This window comes from Lolium rigidum, chromosome 5, assembly GCF_022539505.1.
Source record: "Lolium rigidum isolate FL_2022 chromosome 5, APGP_CSIRO_Lrig_0.1, whole genome shotgun sequence".
Taxonomy (NCBI): Eukaryota; Viridiplantae; Streptophyta; class Magnoliopsida; order Poales; family Poaceae; genus Lolium; species Lolium rigidum.
In genome coordinates, this window is record NC_061512.1 from 258818439 (window position 1) to 258840787 (window position 22349).

The following is a 22349-nucleotide window of genomic DNA, read 5'->3' on the forward strand; positions in this document are numbered from 1 at the left end:
TAAAGAAAGAAAAAAAGGAGATCCATGCCATGATTTTAAAATCTTTTCTATTTAGTAGTCTAAATTTCTCAATGAGGATAATTAATTCGGTCGTTGTGGTTAAACTGTATTATGAATTTATGACCACATTCTCCATGGATCCCTCTTAGATCTTGTTTCTCTAATCTTGGATTAGGGAAGAAGTAGATATTCGCGACTACTGGCGTACTAGTACATTATTTTCTAAAATAATTTAATATTCTTAAATTTTGTTGGTATTTTCTTCTCGGTGTTGTACAATACTACAATACACGGGGAAATAAAGAAGTGAATCTATCAATCTGCTTCCCTAAAAGAAAAAGTAGAGATAGCTAGCCAAGCAGAGAAGAACAAAGCAGAGATAACTATTTTCGTAGTTGGAGCTGTGCTAAACAAATCAGAGAGATAGCTAGCCAAGCAGAGAAGACCAAGCTAGCAAGCTAATCTTCAAGCATCACGGCAAGTAGGCGTATACTATGAGCTGCAACTGACCGACGGAATTCGTATTCCGCACTCCATGCTACCCCTATGATCAACCGCCACAATTACGGGGCAATAATTTAGGATCGTAATCATGGCAGCTCAACCGATTGGCATTTGAACCGATCAGTTAGTTTGGTAGCTAGGCTCCTTGGGTTTCGGTGCGACGTGATTACTGGGCATGCATGCCGAATGCGACCTACCTTATTGTCACCGGTGACCACAAATTTTAGCTGTCAATCATGAAAACGAAAACACTAGCGGTAACCCAGTAGAAACCAAAAAATGGAGGCAAATTTTCGAGATTTGAACGAAAACATTGGCCTCATCCGGTCTATAAAGATGAGGAGAGGGTGTAGTCTACGCGTGCGTCGCGTGTGACTTAGACTTGGCCACGCGCTTGCCCTTCACCAGCGCAGCGGCGGCCGCGTCGTCCATGTTGGAGAGCTCCATGGAGTGGAGCACGCGCCCCCGGAACGCCTCTGGGCCGCCGTTGGCCGGGAACGACGACGGTATGTTGGGCACGCCGCTAACCCTGCCGATGCAGAGGATCAGAAAGTCGAACTCGTGCATCTCCATCTCCGGCTCCTTCTCGCTGGCGCCGTGTTGGCGCACGGTGAGGCGCCAGACGCCCGTGCCATCGCCGAACGCCTCGCCGTTGCCGGCCCACCGCTCCCACCCGTCCGCCGCGTCCTCCGGCTGGGCGCCGACGTACTCCGCGGAGACGACGGTGCTCCTGAACCTGACGCACTCGTCGATGCCGAAGCGGCGCGCGTAGGCGGCGAGGTAGTCAACAACCTGGTCGTGGCGCGGGAACACGTCGGCGGAGTCCGGCCACGGGAAGTCGGAGTAGCGGTACGCGACGGCGGGGGACTGGAGCCTGGTGGAGGCGAGCGTGCGCGTCCACAGCCCGCCCACGGACTCCCCGGCCTCGAACACCACCGGCCGGAAGCCGCGCGCCAGGAGGTGCTTGCACGCCGCCAGGCCGCTCGTGCCGGCGCCCACGACCGCCACCCGCTTCGCCCTGTGATCCATTGCTCAAATGATTATTTTCTGGCTGATTTGGAAATCTGTACACTGCTGTCTGCTAATGTAATGATTTTTATAATCTGACAGCTGGTAATACTGTATGCAATGGCGCGGAGCACGTGCAACATTTTATAATTGGAAATCAATTACAAGTGCAGTGCCGTTCGTTGGCTGCTTCTTGGTGACAAATGACTGATCAGAATGGAGACGGAGAGCTCTCCATGTTTTTCTGCTATAGTGCTTTATAAGTGTTAAAGTTTCTGTTAGAACGTCTTCAACCGGTGACGTAAAATACATCATCAAAACGTAGTTTTATATCACCTGCATTTATGTGTTTTTTTAGTTTTTACACCACCAAAACAAAAATTCAGCAACTCCAGGTGATATGCACTACCTGTGCAATTCTAGGTGATGCAAAATAATTTCATAAACAGTTATAATGTTTGGCACATTTGAGATGAAATCCAACGCCGGCCGGCACATAGTTTAACATTTCCATTTGGACATAGTACTACGACGCTTTCGTACATAGATAGTTCGATCTAGACAATACATAGATGCTTCGACACTAGATAGTCCTGCAACACGTCGCAACAATAGATATTTCAACTAACGTGACCTAGACGATCCGCACTGGCTAATTTGACCAACGCTACCTGCTTTGATGATTCTTTTCATATATCATACATAAATATATAAATTGACAACGAAATAAAGTAGCAAACATATGCCATTGCCCTTTAGGCATCGCCAACGAGTGGCAAGTTCCTTCCAAATATGCGAAATAAGACAATATCATACAATGTGTCCAAAAATTAGCTAGTTTCTCCCAGAAAGGTGGCAAGTTTTTTTTCCCAAATGGTAATCATCTATGCTATTTCCCTTCAAACATCGCAAGCTCGGATGATATTTTGGTTATTTTGGATCCAAACCCTTTGTTCGGGATCGGAAATGTTGTCCAAGTCGATAATCATGATCCGGTTCTCCTCGGCCATGACCTTGGCTTCAGCCTCTAATATCCTATACTTGGCATCAGCATCCATGAGCATAGCCTTGGCTTCACCTCGAGGAGCCTAAAACCTGGCATTGGCCTCTTCCACCTCAAGAGCTCTCATATGGAGATCAACAACTCTTTTGGTGGTGGCCTCTTTCACTTTACGCCACCTCTCTTCCCTCTCGGCAATGGCTTCTTCATTCTTGATCATCAACTTCCTCAAGGTGTCTTGGAACCACCGATGCAGCTTAGTTCAAGCTCTGAAGGATTCCTTTTTTGTGACAGCTTAGAAGAATTTTTTTGGTCTTTTGCCCTTCAAATACTCATATTTTGTATTTTGTCCCCCAATGTTTTCCCTCAAGCTCCGCCACTACTTGGAACACCAACGAGGAAGCTTGATGGTTGACGTTAGCCTTGGTGGCCTTGCCCCCTAACGTCCGGCGGGCACGGCCACCACCGTCTAGCTCGTCAGTTTGTACTGTCACCAAGGCATTGGCCATGGTAGTCAAGGTCTATGGCACCATCCGTTGACGCATTGACATTGCCCTTCTTCTTCCCATGCCCCCTAACCAATCAGCAGCTGATAAGTCTCGTGCACCTCAACTCCCATTTCCTACATCGCAAATTGTCCACGTGTTTAGTGACATGACATGCATTTGCCGGTATATATTTGCCAGCCAACAATCTCAATGGAACTACATTTCATAAGAGCACACATGCATTTTCCACTCTGCAATGCAGTCTGCAATCTAAGTAAGATGTGCCATTGTCATTTAGGTACATTGAAAAAGACGATAACATCTGCCCTTGATATACATTATCATCCTGCCTGCTGGCATCTCTTTGTTTTGCTACTCATTCACGCTCGGCCTGAAACTTCGCTGTGCTTGATTATGTTCATGGGCACTTTTGATCTGTTGGATTCAGAGCACAGTTATTGACAGTTAGAAAGACCTACAGATTACTGTGCAGATGCGATTGGCATTATCAGACATATTAGGTGTTTGCTGCTAAGCTGGGGAGTTGGCTTAGAAAAGTTATGTCAATTCTTTATGTTTCTTCTCGTGTATGTAGAAAACGTAAATAGAAAGCATTATCTGATTGCGTTCCTCATCTGCGCAGTACTGGTTATTAGGTGAATGATATGTCTGAGTTCTGTTTACTAATGAATAAAGAGAAATATGTTACGCTTCGGAATTCAACTGTCATGTGAGCATTTCTGGTGGGAAAAAATATATATAATCAAGCATAAAATTGCATATAGTTCAGAAAAGTTCTTTTTATTGGAATTGCTACATTGGATCCGAAATCTCTACTTTCCATATTGAGAAAACACGAACTACTCAAATTGCATCGTATGGTTAAACATTCTCGATTCTTTTTTCAGTCAATTACATCATTCTTCTCTTATATAAGATTAATGATGGGTGCTGCAGACGCACTTTCATGTCACACCAAAGTGATTTCATAATATTTTACAAACTCATTTACATAGACTAATTAAAAAAAATTGCGGCAGCCTCCATACAACCTTTTCACCTGCTGTAGTATATTTATGCAAAAGAAAAAGTAAGTGAAAACTTGATCGTACCAGAAAGTTTCAAATACCGCTAGCGTGTCAGGACCAACAGGAGCTACGTTGGCTCGTCTCTCTATTCCCAGTGGACGCACGCACAATTATCTCTGAATCGCTCCGGCGACAATGAGGTTTCAGGCAGAGAAAAAACGGAGGAGACACTGGGGTGGCCTTTCTTTTCCAGCCTAACTGAAGACTGCTACACAGCTACAGTTCTTGTTTTATAACACGGCCTCGACACAGCATCGTGCATCTCTACTGCCATGCCGCTACATGTTGCACGCGCGCACTCACACACTACCACAAAATCCAGTGCTCATACAGTTGCACCAGGGCTGGTCGACAGCTTGTAAAACACACATGAACACACGGCCGTCGTCAGTGTAGACTACAAGTGTAAGCGCAAGATAGCGCAGTAGCAGGTGGCGCGCGTGTTGTTGGTCGTCCGGTGGCGGCGGTCGAAGAAGGGGGAGCCTTGCTACTAGAATCACGCAGACGAGGACGACGGCGATGAGCAAAGAGACCGCCCCAACGACGGCCCAGAAGATGCTGTCGAATGTGGTGACGCGGGGGATGAGAACGGAGAAGACGAAGATGCCGAGGAAGCACGCCGCAAACCCAGCCGAAAGCCTGCCAACGCGCAAGTCGTCCTCCTCCACTACTTGCTCGGTCGTCGAGATCGTCGGCGACTCCATCTCTTCTTCGCCAAAATTGATCTGGAGGACTAGATAAACTTTGGAGCCGCCAGGCCATTTATCCATTAGACCGATCTGGATTATTATTATGGCGTATAAATTAAGCCCTAGCGGTTGGACGTACGCGGGCAGGCGCGGTAGTCGTTGGTGGTGGATGGATGAGTCCAGCCGGTCGTCCAACCAAAGACGCGGTCGCATCTACGCGCGCGGCGCGGGTAATCAGCCATGGCGCTAATCGAGCAGGCGCGGCTGTTGGACCAACAATGCTACACCTACGAGCTAGTTGTTACGGAATTTTACTTACGACGAGACGTGGAGAATCGTGGGAAAACTTCAGTTGCTAAAATTACGGGAGGGATAAAGATTGCACCAACCGGATTGCTCCAGCTCATCCCGTAAAACTTTTACGTAACAAAGTTCCCGTAAGAATAGTCACAATGGGAAGTATCATAGACTAGTATCATACATATGATACTAATTTATGATACAACATCTACAAGTCGAGTGCAAGATTTCCATCAGAACCAAATCTAAATCAAATAGTTAACGATATATGTATTACAAGAAACAAAATACTAAACAACTTTAGTCCCTCAATTGTGAAATTCGACCGTGGCCGCTTGCTCAAAATGCAACACCGAAAATGATCGGAAAGGGTCTAGCCTCTATCGTATTTCTAACACACTGGATGGTACAAAATCACAATAATGGCTAGACTTTTGATGGAAATTGGCCAAACATTAGGGGTGGGGGGGGGGGGCGGTGCCCCCCCTTGAATGCTCATAGTACTTGAACTCTCCCTTGCTCGTCCGTCAATACACACGGAAATTGGCTACCAAAATTTGGAATAAATATTTTTCGATATAGTTAATATGAATATTGAGTGACAATAGGTGTGTTGAGATGTTGTAGCAAGTACCAATATGAAGCTCAACGTCTCCATATTCGTTGCACGATATCGTGGGCAGTTACACAAGCGAATGTGAACAACTTTACATCTGGTTATGATTCATTTCCTCGATGTAACCTGTAAGTTTCCACTAGCACAAAACCCGTGCGTTGCTACGGAAATTCTCCAATGATGCAGTTGATGGCGGTGTGTATACGGTGTTTGCCCTGGTTGTGAGAGGACTCGCTGCGTGAGGTGGGACTATTTTCAATATTAAATTAAATCGATGTGTTTCTGCAGTCGTGGGTTTAATTCCGGTTCTTTTTATTCGTATGGTTTTGGTTAGTTTTATAGCCATGTTACTCGGACCATAAGAAAAGACATAGCCTCACGATTGAACGGACTGGAAACAACCCCAATCGTGATACGCAACAACACACATAACCGGTAGGGCTGGTATAGTGCGTTATATATCAACCTCCAAAACTATTTTATTAATTTCTTCAACTACAAAAAATCGGTATGTCTAGAAGATAAAAAAATCATTGATAATTCAAATATGTTGAATTTCTTCTTCTAGAGGTTGTAATCTTTAATATGTATTTTATTGTATTTCATATAATCAATTGTGATTTTGTTTTAATTAAATCTACTATTTTAGACTTGTTTGGAAAGATGTACTACTCTGTTTCGAGTACATCAATTTAAATCTACCCTTACATCTTTCAGCAAGGTCTTCTCCACTTATACTGGGGCTCATGTTTTATTTCGTCTTTCTTTTGGGGTCCTCTGATGTAATGTACACCTCCACTGTTTGGATTTTAATATAAGCTTCCAGGGCCTTCGGGGCTCTTCTTGTTCAATTTTTTTTTTAAAAAAATCTACCCCTATCTCCTGTTCTCACTCTGTATATCCCACTCACGTTATAGTTTTGCAGTCAAAAATATCTTTCTATCAAACGCAAACATCTGATAAGAGAAAAAACTCGATAGTTCATTTCAAAAACTTAGAACAGCACGCAATACCAAGAAAGCAACAGCTAAAAATGCCGTACCTGCTAGCAATTGGTAGCCATTTCAGCATCAGCATTCACAAATAGCACCTACCTCTGTATACGTATACCTCTGCTATGTCTGCTATCCAACGCCACGCAGTTAGTCGAAAAAAAAAACGAAGTAGCATGCATTTTTTTTTTCCCTCCTTCTTTTACTCGTCCAGAATTACTATGTCTACTATCTACAGCTAGCGATGAAACAAGCACACTCCGTCCCGGCCACAAAAACCATCCCCACTTTTGCCTCGTCCAGCACCGCCAGTCCAACTCCATCCCCCGCCGTCGCGGCGAGATATGTCACCGCGGACAAGGCTGGAACGCAAGTGCAGCTCGCCCTGAAGCCTCCATGCCACACGCGCACCTCGCTCGACCCCCGCCGCCGCCCATCCCGGCTCCAGCTCGCGTGCCTTGCCCACTCAACGCACGTCTCACGCGCGCGACCAAGCCGCAGAGCTCCTCTCGCGCCCCGACCCGCAGGTCAACGCCGCCGCATCCACTTGATCCGCAACACCAGCTCGCGGCTTGGCGAAGAACGTGGTCGGCTGTTCTCGATCCGCCCCACCAGCGCGCGGCTTGGCGACAAACGTGGTTCATTGGTAGCGGCTTCTCCACCGTTCGGCGAGGGCCTGGCCGGCGGCGGGAGACGCGCAGAAGAGTCGATGGCGCCTGGAGCCTGTCCAGAGGCGTTCTTCAAGGGCCTGGCCGGCGGCGGGAGTCGCGCAGCGGCGCAGGAGTAGAGCTAGCCGGCGGCGTGATGCACGCGGCGGGAGAGCAGTTCTTCTCTGCCTGGCTTCGGGCTTCGGCTAGACGAGTCAAAAGGGAAAAAATATCCAAAACGAACCGGTACCGTGGCACAGTGTGTTATATGTGATTTGGTGGGAGGGCAAAATCGTCCTAAAAAATGTTGAACGAAAAATCTGGCAGAAACCTTAGCTCCTTTATTATTAGGTATAGATTTAGCCCAACCAGGTAGACAAACTTTTGCCTCGGTTTAAAAAAAATGAAATACGTGATTAAATGTCAAAAGTTTCGATGGATAGGTAAGTAAGTGATGGTGTCAGCCAGACCACAGTTTCGTCCAGGCCATAAGTTCATGCTTGGTCGCGATAATGCATGACTGATCCTACGACATGGTCTACCAAGGAAGCCTTGTCCAAAGAAAGCAACGAAATCCAGCATCGGGAGCCAAACAAATAAATGACTAATCAAATATTGCAAATTTTCTACGGCTGTAGTATCTCAGCCATGAATTCAACCACGCATTAGAACGTAATATTCTACAGTTCTCATCTAAGCATATAGCAGTTGCACATTGCTCTTTAAAAAAAATGACCATATGCCTTTCCATCTTTGCCTCTTTGCCAGGCAAGAATTCCACTTTTTTTTTAGGGGGGGAAGATAAAGCATTCAGTTCGGAAATCCGTGAGCTGGCAGCAGCCAGCAGCAGCCAGCAGCCCAAATCCTTTGTTTCTGAGCCCAAAACGGCAAAGCCACAAGAAAAAGAGCCCACGTAGCAAAACAACCACGTATCCCAGCGAGTGTGTGCGCACAGCACCTCGCTGCACCTCGGCCAGAGTTAACGCCGAGCTCATTAGCAAGAGCTTGTAACCCGAGTGGGGGCATTATGGTGGTGTGGATGTTGCCTTGGCGCTTTGGACCCGGTCCGGGCAGTGCATCTGCTGGCCCGCCCGTTCCAAGTTGCGTAGTGGACCGCTGGGGCCTGTGCGAAAGCTTGGTCTCACGGCCCATAATGTGGCAAGCACAGCGTGAGGCTGGCTTCACAGAGCAGCGATTACTGTCCGCTTCCAACGGTGGAAGGATAACGGGCCGCTGCGCTACTGGGCCACTTGGGTCTCACAGCTCAGTCCAACGAACCATCACTTTTTTTTTACTTGCCCTCGAAAGAAAAAAAATCCCTTTTTAGAATTATAAAGATAGTTTTCTCTTTTCTGTCTACCTGTCTTTATGTACCCTTCTGGATTATATTTCCATTGTTCACTGATAAGTATATTTTGCAAAAAAATTACTTACATTTGAGAAAAGATTGATTTAATACATAAAAAAGTTTACTTAGGTCTATGGAAAATCTTGTTCCGTTTCCTAGCATACATCTTTGGAGGTTGGTATGTAGGAATGGGATGGGTGCACTATCCTAATAATTTCTATCGACGTGAGAGCTCCCCATTAGGGCTAGAATTAAAAACTTGAAATTCACAAGCTAAATACTACCTCCGGTCGATTTTAATCGACGCGGGAGTGTGCTACCAATATGCTATTGTTCCCTTTCCACTGCGTCAATTTTTGAGTCTAGCCAAACAAAATTATTTGCGCTTATTTATGGACAGAAAATCTTGTTAAACTTGTTCAAATTTGGATTCGGTAATTTTCCATAGATGACTCCTAAGCTATCAATATTTCTTGCACCCGTAGTGGCTACTATAGATCTTCTATCTTTTATGCACTCATTTACCCTCTTGAGTAGATGAAAAGAACATTATTATTCTAATTCTAAGTTATTACAAGAATTACTAGTTTTTCTTACATAGCTAATGTCACCACACATACAGAAGTTCATTTGTTCGATGAACATTTCTCTACTATATAAAAAGAAGGAACTGGTTCTGTTTCCTTCGGTCGAAATTTTCGTCCTACATATTTTTATCTGACTATTTTGCCCTCACTCAAATCACATAATGACATATCTTTCTGTTTCCATTTCCATGCATACAGTATCACGTAAGGAGAACCTTACCATATTCTTTCCAAATCTGTCCCTAATTATTTCGCTCCTTTCCTCCAATTAATTCTCCCATTGATAACCACCAGGCTCCTTGTTTCTAGCATCCCATGCACCCATGCACCGCAAATCTGAGAGAGCCTTTTGGGCAGGAGAATTGATTGCACGGTGGACTTAAAGGCCGAAGTTAAGGGGATGGAGGGGTGATTTTGGGAGAATATCAACAGAACTTAACCCCGCGCCTTCCTTTCGGGCTAAAAACCAGGAAAAAACCCGCGCCTTCCTTTCGGGCTAAAAACCAGGAAAAAAAATTACGCCTTAATTAAGGGAACGGAGGGAGTAATAGGCACAGATGCGTCGTGGAAATCGAGCAGACGAGCACAACACAAGCGCCTCCAGATTTTCACGCCCAGGGGAAGGGAGGGAGTCTAGGGGATTACCGATACCTCCAGGACGAGGCCACGCTGTGGTCTTCGATGAAGAGGTGCTCGACGCAGCGGGGGCGTAGCCGGCAGCGCTGGGAGCAACAGGTTTCCACTGGCCTCTGGTCTCCGCTCCCTCTAATGCCGCCTCCACCCACCACGCATGGAGGCACCCTCCTGGAGCAGCGACGTGACTTGCCGTCCGCCTCTGTCCCTCCAGCCCCGCCTCTCTAACGCCCCCTCCCCACACCTAATGGAGGCGAGGGCTTGGATGCCACCGAAGAAGAGGGATTTCCGCAAATTTCACTGCCCCCTCGATGACTTGGACCTACATGAGGGCACTCACCTCCATTACCAGGTAAAAATGGAAGGACTTCATATTCGAGTAGGCTCCTCACCATGCATTCTGTTTCCGTAGAAATTTTGTATCCAACTTCCCGGGATTAGTAGTATTTGTTGTTGGTTGAAGTTTTCTGGTATGACCGATCCATTAGAAAATCTACATCAGAATTCAAGCACTTACAGCTGAATGTGTGGTGCCTTAATTTGATCCCTTTTACAGTAATGAACTTTGATTTTGTTAAGAAACGGAAATGTTGGTGTGACTACTGAAGGTGTGGAGGTACCTTGCAGCCTTGTCGATGATGGATACAACTCAATATCGAGTTTCAAAATAGCTACACCTGAAGTACCAGGCTCCAAATGGTGGTATATGCAGAGGGTGGGACCTTGCCAGTTGAATAACCGCTTTAAGATTTGTCATTTCACATGATCCCTTCAATGTGATGTGGAGCTGAACGACTTGCACACATCACGCCATCTATGTTGTATTATCTGTAAATTTTGCGTAGGAGCTGAATTTGGAACTTGTTATTCCTGATGTATTATCGTAGTGTAAAGAAACATGGATTCCTGCGGTACATAAATGATTTCTGTAATTGAGGTCCACATACAATGCATGCACTTATAAAATTGATGTTTCATGCAGTTTATAAATTTCTCAGATGTTGGTTGTATCATACTTTCACGTTGTTGCTGAGATGGCTGCTGAGTGTAGTTCATTTGTGGAAGGATGAATTGATTTCGCGGTTGATCAGTTCAGAGCTATGCTCTGAGCATACCTCCATCTCGATTATGAGTTTCAGCTAATTAATGTTGACATCAACAGATTCATTCTCACATTGGATACTCATATGCCTCCAAATAGGCCAAGCCTCAGGCTGTATCACGCCAGGCATTAGAAATAATGTTGCAGCGGTAGAAATAATAATGGGGAAATTCACCATGCGCATGCTGCTCGTCGACCCGGACTTGCCCGAGCGTGTTGCCTATCACCTGCATCATCGCGCTGGTCCGGCGGTGCTCCACCTCTCTAGGTGTGGGTCCGCTAAGATGGCGGCGGTGACACCGACGATGAGCATGTCGACCAGGTGCTCATCGTGGGGATCAAGTTGCTGCACGGCCTTCTGGGGAAGCTGTTGGCCCCGGCGGCGGGGTGCTGGGTTTGACCCACTCCTCCAACTCCACCACTTTTTCGACGCCATCTGCTCCCTCGGCCCTCGTGGGATTATTGTGAGTATATGCTGATTTTGGCATAGTGGTAATCCAACAAGCAAGACGGGCAACTACTAGATCGATCGGAGGGAATTTCATCATAGAATTTGGAATTTTAGATCTCCAAATAAAAAAGGTTCTTTCCTATTCTTGCCAATCAAAATCTTATTCCTAGCAACAACGGTTTCACTTGTAGAGTCAATTTCTACCCCCTTCTCTTGTCACAGGATGGTAATGAAGAATCTTAGCAATTTTGCTTTCTTTTGAATTAACTTTTTTCTGGATAAACAAACGCTTTTTTTTTCAAGGATACACCCTGGAAGGTGTATCGGTTTCATAGAAGAAAGGCCAAAGACGGCCGGTACAACGCCAAGAAGGCTACAACTCCACGGCACAACACCAACCACGGCTACCACGATACAAACCCACACCCGGCTAACAACACAACCCAAAACCAGACACCGAAAGCACGCCTTGCATCGTCCCCTGCCAAGAATGGCGAGGAGGCGATACACCAAGCTCCCGAACCGTGTCACGCCCGATGGAGGAAACTTCGTTAAGGACCCCAACTCCGAGATGGCGTAGATCAACGCACCGCCCACCCTTGAGCGCCCAAGAGATGGCGAGTGGATGGCGGGATCGGAACCAAACCGGAGAATGCATCGGCGTAGATCAATCCCCTTTTGTATGTTTGACACAGAAGGCTACGATCTAGGGTTGTCTCGGATATTTCTGAATATTAAAGTGTTGTTTGGACTAATCGGAAAAGAAATACTCCTTCAGGTAAACTTGTGTTTGCAGCACCCACGTCTTGTGAGACAATAATATATCCAAAAGGAGAGGTTGTTGAGTTGACAGTTATGACAGCTCAGAACACAGGTGTGAGACTTAACGCGGAAGATTAACAAGAAGACCTAGAACTTGCAACCACGCAGAAGCACAACAATGATGTATTGTTATTGTGTTCGGTATTATGATGATGTAGTACATTATGATATCCTTAATTTGTTTTAAATTTTCATAATGAATAGTGAATTGTATATTTGCATTGATAAATTAAATTTAAGAACCCGTAGCAACGCACGGGCATTTATACTAGTTTTTTTAAAAAGAATCAAAATGAGCGCTGCCCCTTCAGCTCTCTCCCTCCCCTCTTTCCTGCGGCGTGAGATCCTAAACCGTCTGGTAGCCACTCCCATCGACATCATCCACCGCGCGCCTGGATCCCCCTCGTCGCCAGCCGGAGCCTCTGCATCCGCCCCCAACTACCGCTTGCGCTCCTCCGCAGCCCCTCTCCCTCCGCATGGGGATTCCTCGTGAGTGGTCAAGGACCTTCCAGTAAAGATTCCGCTTCTGCTCTGGATTCAATTCTCTGAATCAGTTGAGCACTGCTTGAGCAGACGGGCAGGCTGTTACTGTTCTTACTGGCGCCTTATGCACTACTTGTGCCGCCGCATTCTCAGTACCAGCACAACAAATGCACCCAGCCATTTTCAGTACCAATCCAGTTTGAGTCGGAGAGAGTCGAGATTCTTGAGTCAGGTGTCCTTGTTGAGGAGATTGTGCACCACTTGGAATTTGTTTCGTCCTCTCTGGATGCTGCTCTGCAAACAGCTTCTGAAGTTTCAGCTTCATCTGAATTCCAAGATGTGAAGTCATGCTCATTTGACAAAGAACTAAAGCAGGCAAAGCCATGTGAAAGCATGCTCATACTATGAGAATTCATCCCTTTTTTGGGTATGAGAATTCATCCCTTTTTTTGGGTATGAGAATTCATCCTTCACTAGATTGTGGTTGCAGTTGTTATTTTGTATAAGCATTTGTAGTTGGCTAGTTGCTGCAGATCGGGGTGATATATCTGGATCAATGTTTTTAGCTCTATGCCATTTGTAGTTGGCTAGTTGACTTTTAGCTTTTGAGAACTGAAAATAGTCAGGTGTAATTAATCAGTTGACACGCACAAGAACTATATTGTTTAACAAGATGGATTCTTATACCATTCCTGCCTTTCTTTGAGGTGGTTATACCATGCCCGGTAATAAATTTATGGGAAGCCTTGCTGCCACAATTTTTATTCTGCTTTTGTACATTCTTATAAGCATTGTCCTTTTTATGCTCACACATTATGTACTCTGCAAAATTGCAGAACAGGAAGTGCTAAGAGAGATGGACGCCAGACGGCCAGAGCCGTAGTACCGTAACAGAGAAGGTAGTCCCCTCCAAGCTTGTCATAGACTTCCTGGCTTCCTCGTTGTCAACGACTGAGGAGGCGGATCATAGGTGCACCACAATGTCCTCTCCTCCTATTCGGTTCTTCCTTATAGAAGTATGCCTTGGAATTGTACCCTGCTATGTAAATTTGATATGTATTTTAATTAAGTAGGAATGTTTTATCAATACACATAATTGATTAGTACGTGCACAAGTCTTATCACTTTTTTCCATCTTAAATAGTGGGATTAGTTGTGAGGTCGATCCTATGATTAAGTTGGCATACAAAAACAAAAAGACAAGAAATGAACAACTTGCTTCTTGGTCTTTGGCACGAAGCATGTGATCAGAAAGAGTTCCAAGGTGTCTTTGAGAAAGTTATCTATTATCAGCTTTCATAAACTGACTGGATTTGCACAAGCCCCTTCCGAGGCATCAACATCAGAAAGGAGCCAACTCCTGCCAAGTCTAGAGTATATGTTCATATCTAAATGTGAAAACTTAGTAGAGATTTTTAATGTCGCCGCGTCTCTCAAGACAATGATCATTGATATATGAAGTAAGGTTGAGTCCATATTTAGCAGGAGGTTGCAGCAGGGAAAGTCAGCATCATTGGTTCTTTAAGGGTCATCTGTATATTCAGAGGTGTCATCCTCATCAGCCCGATGTCCCATCATTATAATTTTGAACTTTCTACTAATGTTGGATCTGTATGGCTTATTTGCAGGATTATTCCAGCATGCACAGACGAAGACGATTTTTTGCCTTGTTAATTTGCGAGATCATTAATCAGAAAGTGCTCCTAACACTATTTGACATTTGCTTTGTCCCCAACAAGAGAATGGCAATATCAACTAACAGAAAGAGGGAGGTATAAACTTTCACAGCTATGCTGTAAAAATCGAACAGGTACGATTATAACAGGCTCCAAACAAAAATAATTATAGTGTTTGAATAACAAGTGCAGGTTCACTTCTGTAATATTTGACTAAATGGTTTTTTATACTCCACATGTTTCTATTGCTCGCATGTATGTACTGTATTGCATATTTTTACTGCATTGCGAACGTCTTTGAGGGTGGTTGCCAGTTAAGAAACTAGTAAACGTAACTAGAAATATTAGCCCATTATATAATATTCTACATTTTTGCCTAGGAAGACGAAAGCAATACCTTAGAACAGCTATGACATTGTACTGTACATTTTTCGTGAAGTTTTTGATCGATTAATTGTTTTTCAGTAGAGAATCCTGCGCTCAAAACTTAGAAATGCTGATGAGTAATGTCTTCAGATCCAAACAAATGAAAAACAACAAGGCTGCGCAGTATGAATTCAGATCTTTTGCTACTCTACTGTGACAAATATGTTGCTCTTTCAAGCAAGTGTAACCATCACAGATAGTCATCTAAAATGTTTTTTTTAGTGTTGGGTCGAAATGACTGTCCTAAAAATATTAGCCACACGATCAACGGCCTCTAGCTTCCTCCATTACGTGTTAACATCTGCATGTTCACTAACCATACTTACTTGTGTTACATGTCTGCAAACTGGCCAGGAAACTACCTTGGTACTGAAGGAACAGGGGTGTCAAGCTTGGCTGTCAGGCAAGTAGGAACATGAGCTGCAACGATGACATCACTGGTAAACCCAACCTATTCGCATCTCTACCATCGTTCCTTAAGCTCAGATGAGCACTTTATGGGTCTTGGGTGCCTCCCATGCTCTTCCTTTTTTTGGTCTTCCTTTTGGCTTGGTCAGATTCATTATTATCATGTAAACTAGCATATTGGCCCTCGCAAATGCGAGGGCATTATGTTATTTATTGATTGTTTGTCTTTTTTTATTTTCATACATATAGTCATGTTATGAAGGTCCAATAAGAGATTGTCGAGCCACCCCAAATATTGTGTCGAGTAGAATATCACCTGGACATAAAATACATTTAGACATCAGCAATGTATAGGTTTAGGATGATGCTATTTGCAAGACATCACACAAGTGCCTCTGTCTGCTGCATGTATGTTATTGAAAACAATTACAAATAATTAGATATTAATATTAGATATATACACCAAAGAATAAGTAATACTTTTGTTCGATTACTATTTAAGGTCCAAAATAAAAGTCTATCTATGATATTCTTTTGCATTCAAATATATAAGATCTTAGCACAGATGAATACTACAATATAAGTCATCCACGTGTATATTATTTCTTAACCTTTTCCAGATATTTCCTCTTCTCATTGTCCCAATTTGTTCCAAAATACATGTTTAATGCATGATTATAGTATGGAACATATATATTTTAAAAAAAAATCCACCTGAACATGCTGCTTAAAATTAAAATGTATAGAATCGAAATAATAAGTTATTGTGTTTAGTCTTGTTGGATCGACTGCACGCGTTCTACTTAAGATATATTTTCAAAAAAGTGTACTATTAACTTTATCTATTTTATCGTACCAGCATCTATCATGCCCCAGATGTACTATTTATTTTGTGTATTTTATGGTGTTAAAAAACAATTTTGTCTATTTATTGTACTCAGCCTCAACCATGCCCAGTCCGATGCTACACCCTTGATAACTTATGTCTCACTCGACAACAATAGACATGTGACCTGTATTGTCTTATTCTTTTGTATTTGCATAGACATAATCCAAAAATTTCTGGGTGATACGTGAAGAATTCCCAAATGACTATACATATCATGAGTACATATATGCAGTTAATGAAGAAAACAATATTTAATGAAAAGTAGTATTACATATATGCATGGATAAATAAAAATTCAATAGATCTTCTTCCACAGCCAATCGAGCTGCAATTAGCTACCTGTACCGGATGATCCTTGGGTATTGATCTCTCAACGTGGGCTTGTCGAGCTGGATCATGTACTTCATGTAGTAGATCTACATGTTTTCCGATGACCCTTTCAAGGTGTCGTGGGTGACCCACTCCAGCCAGCTGTAGGGGCACCACCTGAATCAGCACGACGCCGACGGAGAGGAGCACCATGTTGGTCAGCTCTGCGCCGGACGAACCCACAATCACGTCCACCGAGTTCACCAGCCGCGCAAAATTGGACATCCGTGATGATTGCTGGCTTCCCCACCCGCACATCGAACCCTAGGCTCATGGCCATGTCCTCCAATCGGGAGTTGCAGCCGGGGATGGATGTCCCACTTGCCGCTGCTCGGCTTGATCGTTGCCCGCTCGAACATGAACGTGCCCTGTAGCATCGCGTGGAAGTTCACCGTGGAATACCCGATGGCGTATTGGAATCGTCCTAGCCTAGATCCCTGTGAAACACCGGCCCCACGCGACGTTCTCACATCATCTAACCTCATCGTCATTGTCCATGTCGATCACACATAGTAATCAAGATCCCATGTTTTTATTAGGACTTCAGAGTTTAGTAAGCCAGTTGTTGGGCGTTTTTGCCGTTGTCGATACACTGTCACCAAGGTCGATGATGCTTTTCCAAACTCCGTTAACTAAACTATCATAGGGGACACCAATAACCTTCATGTTCGGGAATTCACATCGAGGAGATGTACCTCATCATGTCGCCTAAATTGCTCAGATGTCATGCTCGATCATTGTCTACGTATGGTAAGTCGGCCGATGTGGGTGCGAAACGTGAAGCCCTAGATGTGTGGCATGTCAAGGATTAGTATGTTCTTTTTACAGCTAGGGAGCATATTGCTATTTTTTAGATGAGATTTGAGAGATTGATCGAAAAATATAATTCCTGAGTTAGAGCCATGTGTTTACGTGAATTAGTGGCGCTACCTGCTCGAGGGTGCCATGTCTAAATTGTTTACTGATCTAAATCTGTGTAGACAATTTTGTTCTAATTTTTCTTTCACGTGACATGCATCTATGCCTAGACCAAACCAATATTTGTTTCACACCCGTATTAGTGACAGACTCTTCAGATTTTTTTCATTTACATGTCAAATCAAAAGGCAAGGTTCAATGTGTGCAACGCGTACATGCTTTTGGTCTAATTTTCCTGTCACGTGGCATTCATCCATGTCGACCAAACAATATTTGTTCCACACCCGTATTAGCAACAAACTCCAGATTTTGTTTTCGGCTTACGTGTCAACCATCCACACATCAAACGGCACGGTTGTTACGTGTCAAACGTGTACACATGAAACAATGTGTTACGTAATTTTTATTTTAATCATGGCCATCAACTAATTATCTAACCGTCTACATAATTAAGATGATGTGGATCAACGTAACGCCTCGAAAAACACATTTATTTTGCTTTTAGTATATAACTAGCATAGTGGCCCTCGCAAATGCGAGGGCATTTTGTTATTTATTGATTGTGTTTGTCTTTTTTTATTTTCATACATATAGTCATGTTATGAAGGTCCAATAAGAGATTGTCGAGCCACCCCAAATATTGTGTCGAGTAGAATATCACCTGGACATAAAATACATTTAGACATCAGCAATGTATAGGTTTAGGATGATGCTATTTGCAAGACATCACACAAGTGCCTCTGTCTGCTGCATGTATGTTATTGAAAACAATTACAAATAATTAGATATTAATATTAGATATATACACCAAAGAATAAGTAATACTTTTGTTCGATTACTATTTAAGGTCCAAAATAAAAGTCTATCTATGATATTCTTTTGCATTCAAATATATAAGATCTTAGCACAGATGAATACTACAATATAAGTCATCCACGTGTATATTATTTCTTAACCTTTTCCAGATATTTCCTCTTCTCATTGTCCCAATTTGTTCCAAAATACATGTTTAATGCATGATTATAGTATGGAACATATATATTTTAAAAAAATCCACCTGAACATGCTGCTTAAAATTAAAATGTATAGAATCGAAATAATAAGTTATTGTGTTTAGTCTTGTTGGATCGACTGCACGCGTTCTACTTAAGATATATTTTCAAAAAAGTGTACTATTAACTTTATCTATTTTATCGTACCAGCATCTATCATGCCCCAGATGTACTATTTATTTTGTGTATTTTATGGTGTTAAAAAACAATTTTGTCTATTTATTGTACTCAGCCTCAACCATGCCCAGTCCGATGCTACACCCTTGATAACTTATGTCTCACTCGACAACAATAGACATGTGACCTGTATTGTCTTATTCTTTTGTATTTGCATAGACATAATCCAAAAATCTCTGGGTGATACGTGAAGAATTCCCAAATGACTATACATATCATGAGTACATATATGCAGTTAATGAAGAAAACAATATTTAATGAAAAGTAGTATTACATATATGCATGGATGAATAAAAATTCAATAGATCTTCTTCCACAGCCAATCGAGCTGCAATTAGCTACCTGTACCGGATGATCCTTGGGTATTGATCTCTCAACGTGGGCTTGTCGAGCTGGATCATGTACTTCATGTAGTAGATCTACATGTTTTCCGATGACCCTTTCAAGGTGTCATGGGTGACCCACTCCAGCCAGCTGTAGGGGCACCACCTGAATCAGCACGACGCCGACGGAGAGGAGCACCATGTTGGTCAGCTCTGCGCCGGACGAACCCACAATCACGTCCACCGAGTTCACCAGCCGCGCAAAATTGGACATCCGTGATGATTACTGGCTTCCCCACCCGCACATCGAACCCTAGGCTCATGGCCATGTCCTCCAATCAGGAGTTGCAGCCGGGGATGGATGTCCCACTTGCCGCTGCTCGGCTTGATCGTTGCCCGCTCGAACATGAACGTGCCCTGTAGCATCGCGTGGAAGTTCACCGTGGAATACCCGATGGCGTATTGGAATCGTCCTAGCCTAGATCCCTGTGAAACACCGGCCCCACCGCGACGTTCTCACATCATCTAACCTCATCGTCATTGTCCATGTCGATCACACATAGTAATCAAGATCCCATGTTTTTATTAGGACTTCAGAGTTTAGTAAGCCAGTTGTTGGGCGTTTTTGCCGTTGTCGATACACTGTCACCAAGGTCGATGATGCTTTTCCAAACTCCGTTAACTAAATTATCATAGGGGACACCAATAACCTTCATGTTCGGGAATTCACATCGAGGAGATGTACCTCATCATGTCGCCTAAATTGCTCAGATGTCATGCTCGATCATTGTCTACGTATGGTAAGTCGGCCGATGTGGGTGCGAAACGTGAAGCCCTAGATGTGTGGCATGTCAAGGATTAGTATGTTCTTTTTACAGCTAGGGAGCATATTGCTATTTTTTAGATGAGATTTGAGAGATTGATCGAAAAAATATAATTCCTGAGTTAGAGCCATGTGTTTACGTGAATTAGTGGCGCTACCTGCTCGAGGGTGCCATGTCTAAATTGTTTACTGATCTAAATCTGTGTAGACACTTTTGTTCTAATTTTTCTTTCACGTGACATGCATCTATGCCTAGACCAAACCAATATTTGTTTCACACCCGTATTAGTGACAGACTCTTCAGATTTTTTTTCATTTACATGTCAAATCAAAAGGCAAGGTTCAATGTGTGCAACGCGTACATGCTTTTGGTCTAATTTTCCTGTCACGTGGCATTCATCCATGTCGACCAAACAATATTTGTTCCACACCCGTATTAGCAACAAACTCCAGATTTTGTTTTCGGCTTACGTGTCAACCATCCACACATCAAACGGCACGGTTGTTACGTGTCAAACGTGTACACATGAAACAATGTGTTACGTAATTTTTATTTTAATCATGGCCATCAACTAATTATCTAACCGTCTACATAATTAAGATGATGTGGATCAACGTAACGCCTCGAAAAACACATTTATTTTGCTTTTAGTATATAATAGATAGAATAGATAGATACCAGGACAATACAGTAGAACCTTTAACCACTTCCAAATCTTTGAGCCTGCTTCTGACGGCAGCAGGAGCAATGGCAATCGGGCGGTACTGGATAGTGGATTCCCTTGGAAAGCAGTCTCGGATAACGATCAAAAGTTCCAGCAGAGAGTCCCGGTTCTCTTCAGAAAGGACCGAAGCTGTCCACGCAGTCGAAATGACGGTCCTGATGATTCAGCAGCCCGCGCGCAATAGCAGCCTCCTTTTTCATGCCCAATAGTGAAGCGGAGACTTGATCGGCATACGGGTTGTAGGTGGTTAGGAGATCTAGGGCCGTCTGCCGGACCTTGTTGCCAAACTCAAACTTCAGTCTGCAAACCTCGGCCATCGACTTGTCCGCCTCCCCTTTGGCAATGCACCTTGCCAGCAGCTCGGACATCAGGCTGGCCTCTTCGGCGATGCACATCAAGGCCGCGGCCGGAATGGTGGCCGCGGAATAACAATTATGACCGATGACGCGGCGTGCTTCGTCCTTGATGATCTGGGCGCTCATCAAGGAATGATGGTGGCCAGCAATCATCGTTATCAGCCTGTTGTTGCCCAGCCCGCCATTGCTAGCGATGAGATGGCTCAGCGCGTCCTGTGTGTGGATGCACTTGGCAGCTGCATCATGCAAGGCAAGAACGTCGGCCTGGTTCTGGTGGAAGTACTCCCCGAGGTAACCGAAATAGTCCTCGAACAGAACGTAGCCGCTTACCCAAGGCAGCAGCCTGTCCCAGCCCCACGCGCGGCCGACGTCCAGCGGAGGCAGTATCTTGGCATCGTCGTCGGCGGACTCCCTCTGGTTTTCCAGTGACTGAACCACCTCCTCCATGGATTCACGGCTCTCTGTGTAGAACATGAATTGGGTACGGACCCTGTTGAATAGCACGAAATCCATCGTCTTCTTTGGGTCAAGGGCAGAGTCCATCGTGTTCTTCGGATCCAGGGCAGAGTCCATCGTCTTCTCCGGATCTTGGATGAGATTTTTGGTGAAGTGTTGGCAGCAGTGGATGGGGAAATGCGGCAGGATCTGTTGGGCCTCGAAGGGGGCGTGACTCGCTCGACCCGTTGGTAAATGTTGGGTACAGCGTGCGTGCGTGCGTGCTAGGTGAAAAATCTGTTTCCTAGTCAAACTGACCTACCTGCTGCCTCCCATAGCGTTTTGAGATCCTGGACCGCTGCTACTGCTCCACCAGCCATCGTCGACACGCCGGCGGAGATGGTGAGGGAAACCAGGGTCCACGACCTGGGCGGCCCCGAGGCGATGCAGTGGGGGAGCCCAAGAACGGCGAGATCCGGGTGAAGAACACCGTCGTCGCTGTCAATCAACACCAGTACACACAGGCAAAGGCAGACTTTTTTGCCTTGTCGAATTGCAAGATCAATAATAAGTAAGAGCTTATAACACTATTTGCCACAATTGCTGTACCCAAGAAGAGCATAACAACATCAATTACAGAACAGCAAGGTAGAACCTTGCACGTCTATGCTATAAAAATACAGCAGGTGTGATTATAGCCGGCTTCCAAACAACTTTGGTTAGTGTTTTGCTATTCACTTTCTAAGATTTTCTTAGATGGTTGTTTCTACTGCACATGCCACATGCTTCTATTGCCTCACATGTTTTGTACTGTATAACGTAATTTACTGCGTTGCAAACTTCTTAGATGGTGTTTACGATTTACGAAACTAGTAGTACACGCCTACAACAAAGTCAAGCCCTTTTTATAATATTCTACTGTCCTGCATAGGAAGACTAAAGCAATGTCTCATAGTATCAGCTTGAGCATTGTAGTTGCTATACACTCTCCTAAAGTTCTTGACCAATTCATCA

General features: G+C 44.2%; 1 protein-coding gene and 1 long non-coding RNA gene across 2 annotated transcripts; one reads left to right on the forward strand and one right to left on the reverse strand.

Annotated features, from left to right (window-relative positions):
* Positions 1 to 858: 858 nt before the first annotated feature.
* LOC124657523 (putative flavin-containing monooxygenase 2) lies at positions 859 to 1533 on the reverse strand. The gene has a single exon (XM_047196061.1). It carries the CDS (start codon positions 1531 to 1533, stop codon positions 859 to 861), a length of 675 nt encoding a protein of 224 aa, XP_047052017.1.
* An 11128-nt stretch (positions 1534 to 12661) lies between these two features.
* LOC124658287 lies at positions 12662 to 15414 on the forward strand. Its single transcript, XR_006989110.1, has 4 exons — positions 12662 to 13185; positions 13595 to 13728; positions 14387 to 14568; positions 15215 to 15414. It is a non-coding gene; the product is annotated as an uncharacterized LOC124658287 (long non-coding RNA).
* The last annotated feature ends 6935 nt before the right edge of the window (positions 15415 to 22349 follow it).